We start from the raw sequence: 8,178 nt of genomic DNA on the forward strand, positions 1-8,178 counted from the left end.
GTTACTTGAATCTGATTTGAATTGGCTGTTTGTGATTAGCTTTCGAGCATTACTTGTAATTATTAACTGCATCCTGCATTCACATTTACACTGATATTAAGAATGATATTGATAATAATGTTGATGATATTGGATCATGATGAAATGACAGATGATGATGATGTTGAAATAAGAAAAAGAGATGTGTACATCTTACATACATACATTTATTATATGCATTTGAATGTACATTATATATATATACATACATATGCATATACATATACATATACATATACATATACATATACATATACAATTCATGTTGAATCTATACGGTGCTAATGGTAATGATTAGCACACATCCAGTCATGATGCTCACCCTTGAATCGAAGTCTGTAATAGATGGCTAGAGTCGAGGTCTCATTTTGAATGCTAGAACATACTCTAAACTCAGCAAAAAAGAAGACAACAAGTAGCCTCAGTGCATCAACTAAGTACTGATAGACATCATTGGTCGATTCAACTCAACACTATACAATATGCAAACCAAACGTAAGTAACAACAATTATAATAAAACTTAAAAATAATGACAACCAACCAAGAAATGACACTTCAAATCAGTACGAATACAAGATCATAATTACACCTTTTATACTTAGTCAATTCATCAACAAAAATCATCACAACATGTTGATATAAAAGTACTTTCAAATGCACATGAGAATGTATGTGTGCAGGATGTATGTATCATCTCTTTCTCATCTCAATATCATCATCATCATTATTATCATTATCATTATCAACATCATCACCACCATAATCTCAATATCATCATCAATAACATCAATTCATCTCCACAACAACACCATTCCCATTATCAAGATTAATGAAAATCCAATGCAGTCACAAGCAGTGATTAAAAGCATCTGCAAGTATATTGAGAATTGTAGTGGTACTTTTACCACTGTAGTACTCTGTAACTCAAGCCTTTTATCAGTTCCAACTATTTTACAACACACCTTTCAAAATATGACATGATAAACCAACCCTTTTACGGTAAACCCCATAACTAGAGTTCTATTAATCGATTTATCATACCAATGTAACGCCCTAAGTTTGTACCCCAAATGCTACACGATGCTTATGACCCCGAAGAACCACAAGCTAACCCATAACTGATATCTACTTGAGCACTGAATAATCATACGGTAATAATAATAATACTGAAATAAATACGGAAATTAGACTGAAGCCTCCATAAGGTTCACAACTAAAAACAAATACTGAATACTGATAAATAAATACTTAAAACTAAATATCTGTCTGAAATACTCTAGTCTGAAAGCCTCTAACTGTCTGAATATGGAGTTGATGGGACAAGTCCCCAACTAACTCCATCTACTAAATACTGAACTACTAAAATACTGAAAGATAACATCATCCTCAAACTATGAGGACTCACCACTAAATCTGCTGCTGATAATTCGGTCTGCTAAGTGCGATCAGGAGCCCGTGTGTCTGAACCTATGATATAAGACATCATAGCACAAAAGAAAAGTATGTGTTAGTACTTTCAATGTACTGGTATGCTAAGTGAGGTAGGCTAATATACATGGGTTCATATGCATGGACAACAACTAGCTGAGTAACATGGACATAACTGAATGAAAGTATATGCATGAATACATAAAATATAACTGAGATCATGCTAACACAAGATACTTAGTTCTGAATACTAAATAACTGATATCTGAGATTACTGATACTGATAACTGAGTGACTATTTCTGACAGTTCAGATTCTGTAGAATGCAACTGAGGTCTATACTGAGCTAGGTGACTATTTATAATAGTCCTGAATCTGTAGAACTGAACTGAGTTCTATGCTAAGACTGAAACTAAAACTGTGGGAGGTAGTTATGTAAATGACATACCCCTCTCCAAATGGATTAGGTTCAAACCTGTAACTCCAGTTAGAAGGGCGTCAATATTGTGCCACGGGTAAAGACAAGTTGTGAGTTAATCCTCTCTGATAGGAAGCACTTTCGTCAACCCTCGCTGGCAGAAAAACTCATGTGAGATGTATCAACCCTAGTCTAGCAAGAATATATCTCAACCTACACTAAGCTACGTAGTTCTGTAACTCAGGGATTCCTATTAAGGGTCAAACCCTATGCTGGCAGAAATGCCCTCATCCTTAAGTTTGCTCGGTGTTGATTCCTACTCCCAACTGGACTATCTAACTAAACTGAACTGAGTTCACTGAGTTCTAAACTAACTACTGAATCGAGACTGGGACTTACTGAGTATTAATATTCGTGACACTACTGAGACTGTTCTATAACTACTATAGCTCTAGGTAAACAACTAGATTTTTGGGTATTGAATACCCCCAGGACTCGATAATATGAAAAGTAACATACTACATGACTTTAGTAGCATAATAGTACTTGCTTACTAATAATGCATTCATTTAGACATTTTTGTCAAACACTTGATATACATGAGCTTGTGCATGAATGAAATCACATAATAACATGTCATGCTTGCACTAGTCAATTCACATAAGCATTTTGACAAACACTTGGAGAGCATGGGTGTTTCACATATCATTAAACATGTGATACTATCATGGATACTACATTCAACTTGTAATTCAAGAGTTCAACATGAAGTTCACATAATTCAATCCACAATTAACTAGTTTTCATGGAATTTGTGATAAATCATGGAATTGAAAATACATTTAACATCATAATCAAGATTACATTCAAATCTAACATGAAATCTATGAAATCATTTAACTTGTAATTTAAAAGAGTTTCTTGAACCCAATGGTGGAAGGAAACCCTTGGATGAACACTTAATATACCTTGGTACTTGAATTAATGAAGGTTGGTGGTGAATTTCTTGAAGCTTGAATTGAAATTAGATCTCTTAGGATTTTGTTCTTGAGTAATTTGAGAGAAATAACGAATGTTTTTGCCCTAGGAGTGATTAAATTAGTGTTTTTGGGGATGGATAGGGGTGAAAAAATGATCCAAATACCCTCATGGATGTGAAGTTTTAATAACTGAAAATAAGTCCAGTGATGCACAGCCCAACGCGTCGCATCGATGAGGTTGACGCGATGGCCGAAGCATCACGTCAAGTCTGTATCACTGGAAATTGACACTGGGAGCTGGGAAAAACATTTATCAACGCAATAGGCGACACGGCGCGTCGAGATTTCATTGATACACTAGTTTGGACTTCCAAACATGATTTAAACAATGTTCAAAAAATTTAAAACTTTCTCAAGAATACCTACTGACATACCAGATCATGAATTAACCTAAAAATCGATACTTTAAGGTCTTCAGGGTCGGGAAATAGGATCACCAACTTATAAGGCTAAAAATAATTCTAAGTGTAAACACTTAGCTGAAATTTCTAAGTATGGGACCCCTTATCAAGCTCTAAGGGCTGAGTTAAGCTTAGAATTTTGCAGGGCCTTATAACCAAAAGTTACTATATCTTACTTAACTCATCCTCTATCACAAAATCAAGTCATGAAATTCGTCAATGCTCAAATTACTATCAGATGTTTTTATACCCTTAAAATGCACCTAAGACTAGGCCAGACTAAATTTCCAAAATTTGTCTTAGAAAAAAAGTAGCAAGGGTTATACTTCGTACTTAACATAACGGTAAACTGGGTCATTACAGAAACTTATTGAAAAGTCTACCTAAGTGTAACTTGTTCCTTGTATGGACCGATTAGTTGATGAGATATTATGATTTCTTAAGTGAACAATTATGATAATGGTTGTGATTGTGCGTTACAGCAAAGTGTGAATACAAGGTATATTATGAATTGTGTATAAATCTTATTCTCTTGTGTGTGTGTATAGTTATATACGTGATATTTATTGTAGTGGCTCTTCTTGCAAAACTATAGGTTCTTTATTAATTGTCTTTGCTATTGCGTTTTTTATGGTTAATGATAGTAGAATATGAAATGGGGGTCAAATATGAAAGATGATTAATGAGAGAGAGAAAGAGGTAGATAAAGTTATTGTAATAAGTTAAGTGCATAAGAATTGTGGGTTCGATTAATTCATGGAATATAGTTAGTTAGTCACGTCTTTAAGGTAAATTAATATTTCTTAAATAAAAGAAAGACGGTAAAGTTGGAAGTTGAAGTAAGTTAAGTACGTTAAGTAATTAAACATGCATGCTTGCCATGATTTCTTCTTGTTTGCTACATATAACTATATGTTTCTAACTCTGATCGGCTGATGATACCTTCTAGTGCGCATAATTGTATTGATACCACATTTACTATATCACCATTTGGGATATAGCTATGGTGTAGGTTAGTTGAAGTTTCTTTAGGTACAACGATTTTCATTTTTCAACAGCTCGTGTCATTCTACTCTTGCATGGATGTTGTGTATTGAGTCGTCCCTCATTTGTTTAGTGTTACTGTATCTGTTTAGACTAGGTTCTAAAAAGTTGTTTAGTAGAATTTCACAATGTATTTTTATAATAAAGTTTTGTTTCGAATAGAAGGTTTATTATTTACTAATGATTAATGTTTGATAATATTTTTTGCATTGATTAAAGGTTGGGTGGTAAGAGTTCTCCTATCTAAAATAAAGTTGGATAGATGTGTGATTTGGATCATGACATGTTGGTCTTATCCATCAAATGAGAAGTAGTATATGGCGTTCATTATTTGTTAGAAAATCAACCTCTATGTATCCAAAAAGATTTAAAAAGGAGTAGGAGGAAAAAGAGGAGAGGGGAAGAAGGAGGAGGAAAAGGAAAATAAAAATAAGGAGAAGGGGGAGGAGGAAGAGAACAAGAAGGAGAGGAGACTGAGGAGAATGAGGAGAAGGATAAGGAGGAAGAGAAGGAGGAGGAGAAATAGTAGCTGAAGGAGAAGGAGGAGGAGGAGAACGAGCAAGAAAAGGAGGAGTAGCAACAAAAGGGGCAGGTGTCGGAGGAGGGCAAGGGGGAGGAGGAAGAACGGTCATGTATGTAATATGTATATTTATACTCCTCAATGAAAAAGTTAATCAAATTAGATTATGGAGAAAAAATTAAAGAAAAAAGAGCTAAATAAATTTAAAAAAAAAAAAAAAAACAAGAAACAAATTAAAAGAAAAAAAAAAACAAAATTGAGTATGAAATTAGATTATGGTGAAAAAATAAAAAAATATTATGATTTAAGAAAAAAAGAATGCAAAAGGAGAATAAATAAATAAATATATGAGAAAAAACAGAAGCAAATAACACAAAAAAATGAACGAATGTTTACTTTATTAATTATCGATTTTTATTATGCCAAAAAGAATAAAGAAAAAGAAGAACTAAAAATATGAATAAAATTAGATTATGGAGAAAAAATAAAACAAATAGAAAATGAAAAAGAAATAAAGAAATTAAAAAATAAAGAGAAAATAGAAGACCAATAAACACAAAAATAAAGAAACCAAAACTAATTATGATGAAAGAAGAAAATAAAAAACAATATGATTTGGAAATAAAATAAATGAACAAACAAAAAGAAAAAAGGGAAAAATAAGAAGAAAAAACGAGAAAAAAGAAACGCATCAAAAAAAGAAAGAAAAGAAGCAGATAAATAAAAAGTAAATAAACAACAAAAGGAGATTGTGATGTGAAAAGAAAATAAATAATAATATAGTTTAAAAAATAAATGAACAAAGAAGCATAAAAAAGAAGAAAAATGAGAAGAAGAAAAAAAGAAAGAAGAGAAATAAAAGAAAAAGAAAGAAAAACTGAGTTAAATAACTACAAAAGCTACAAGGAAAAGAACATTTTCTGTAATTAGTTGGGGGTTTTGTTTTGTAAGAGGGCCCTGGCCTACAAGATGCTAGCCATAATTATTCTATTTAGTTGTAAATAGTTTGGTACTACGGGCATAGATTGCACTTTTCCCTAAAATTTATACGGCATTAGTTGACAGTAAATGTTTTTTAATCTCGATTAATCCACAGATATCTCACCTTATCTCATCCAATTTGAAATTATTTTATTCCAGTACCCAAATGGTTAAATTTCGTGTAGCGATTTGTAGTCCAGGACTACAATTCCAAAATCATTTAGTCCGCATACAAGCTACCCCTGAGAATTTCTCTGAGATTGTTGATTTCAGATGGAGAAAAACTGTGCTACTAACATGTTGCAACATGATAGATATGATTTGAATTACGACAGGACAGTATATTTTGAAAATGATTTTTGAACATAAAAGACAAAAGAAAGTAAGATTCAAACTAGATTTTACTTTATTTCGCGCAAATCTTCATGTACGTTATTGTTACGTAGCAATAGCAACCATTCAAGCTGCAGGAAAATCTTCTGCACCTCGTCTCATTCTGAGCCGCTCCAATTAAAGTTTGGACTTCACGATTCTCCCATTATCAAATGTTATCATCACCTTTCCAATTGCTCTCCTATCTTTGAGAGCAGTAAAAGCAAGATGGGCCTGCCAAAAGGCACCAATAATGACATACAGTGTGCGTTGTTTCGATCATATAACAATCGACAAAAGCTAAATATTGCAATATTTTAAAGCTTAAAATACATGCACCACCGACATAAATATGTAATATAGCTTTTGAAAACCTACAATTACATTTTCCTAATTTTACCCTTATTTGTATGATGACTTCTAAGTCGCATAATCATCCCAAGAAGCAGTTACTTTGTTTGAGGTGCTATATGATTATAGTTGGTATAAAGGTCTGTCTTTGACGATGTATACTGCCAAAGAAAAGATAAAAAGGGGAAAGAACACAATTTCCAGCTAAATTTGCTAAGGTGGGGTAGAAACCCTACAATAGGTTTTCCAAAAGCATAAACAATGAACTAGCTCCCTAATGCCTTTCACAGCTGGATGCAGCACTAAACAACCGGTTTGAAATCATTAAGTGAACAACACAATGATCTCAAAGTGACCACTTGACTTTGGGATTCAGTGGCCTATGACAGCTAATGTTGAGCAAGCTCAATGTAGTTGGCAGAGACAAGACTACGAAAAAACAGAGGAACAATTGGAAGACCATTCACTTATGCATTATGTGGACAAAGTATGGCTAGAAAGAAACTGTTTTTGATGTAATGCTGGATTTTCTCGAATACTTAGTGCTGTTAAGGATTCTACTCCAGCAACCTTCTCTACTTGCTCAGAGTACTAGCTTGGTACTGAGCTTCTTTTTCTTTTTCTTTTTTTTACTTTGCAGATGTGTGGGGTCCGGTTTAGCTTACGTGTACTTCAACTATTCCACCAGGTACCGGCTACCTCCCACCAGCACAGGTACTAGGTATTGAGCTTCTTTTCATTAGCAAAAGTATCTCACCTATCAAAAAAAGATGAAGTGAACAGAACCTCTTTTTTGAAAAGAAAAAAAAAGAGAGAGAGAAATGGGGGAGACCAAAGTAGTGCCATCTTGAAAACTATTTCTGCTCTGCCTCAAAGTACGTTAAATAGGGATTTCTCATTTCACTCTCTTAAAAAGGCAAAAGGCAAACTTGTAAACACACAGTAACTAATTTGCATCGACATATATTAATTTGACTCGTAAGTTATGCTAGTAAACAAATTAAGGGACTTTGTACACTGAAATCTATCTGATAGATCATAATCTATATTTTAAATTCAAACAGTTTGAGCTTAAACATGTGATACATAATAGTAACACTTCTACTTTTCTTGTCCTCATTTTCTAGGGTTAGTGGGAGTTTGAGTCCTTAAATTTGAATTATAGCTTATAAGTTCCAACTAATTTTAGCATTTTTAGGATTCTCTGACAAAAACAGAAAAACTAATGAACGATAATTAAATTTTCTATTTTGTTCCTTAGTTTCTAAACTCATGCTCCCAGTAAGTCTGAAAACTGGACTGTTTAACACAAGGACAAAAAAGAAAGTAACATTTTCCTTAGTCTTGCTTAGAGAAGTGCGAGAATAGTCAGATGGAGAAATCGAGCTAGTCCTTAGTGTCCTAACCAATTTCAAGAAATTTTCCACATTGGAAGGAACTCCATTTAATATGTTAATTTAACAACAACAAACCCAGTGTATTCCCACCTGGTGGGGTCTGGGGGGTAAGATGTACGCAGTCCATACCTCTACCTCTAAAGAAGTAGAAAGGCTGTTTCCGATAGACCCCCGGCTCAAGTCACG

General features: G+C 33.5%; 1 protein-coding gene across 2 annotated transcripts in view; it reads right to left on the reverse strand.

Annotated features, from left to right (window-relative positions):
• Positions 1 to 1,187: 1,187 nt before the first annotated feature.
• The window catches only part of LOC107863587 (quinone oxidoreductase-like protein 2 homolog), a 12,420-nt gene continuing 5,429 nt past the window's right edge, over positions 1,188 to 8,178 (reverse strand). The window contains exon 6 of one of the 2 annotated variants that reach the window (XM_016709580.2): positions 1,188 to 1,507. In XM_016709580.2, coding sequence (XP_016565066.2) covers positions 1,448 to 1,507 — 60 coding nt within the window. In that variant the 3' untranslated portion in view covers positions 1,188 to 1,447. Of the gene's footprint in view, positions 1,508 to 6,170; positions 6,479 to 8,178 lie in introns of those variants that run through there. The other variant, XM_016709579.2, reaches the window with a different exon arrangement.

This window comes from Capsicum annuum, chromosome 3, assembly GCF_002878395.1.
Source record: "Capsicum annuum cultivar UCD-10X-F1 chromosome 3, UCD10Xv1.1, whole genome shotgun sequence".
In the NCBI taxonomy this organism is placed as follows: domain Eukaryota; kingdom Viridiplantae; phylum Streptophyta; class Magnoliopsida; order Solanales; family Solanaceae; genus Capsicum; species Capsicum annuum.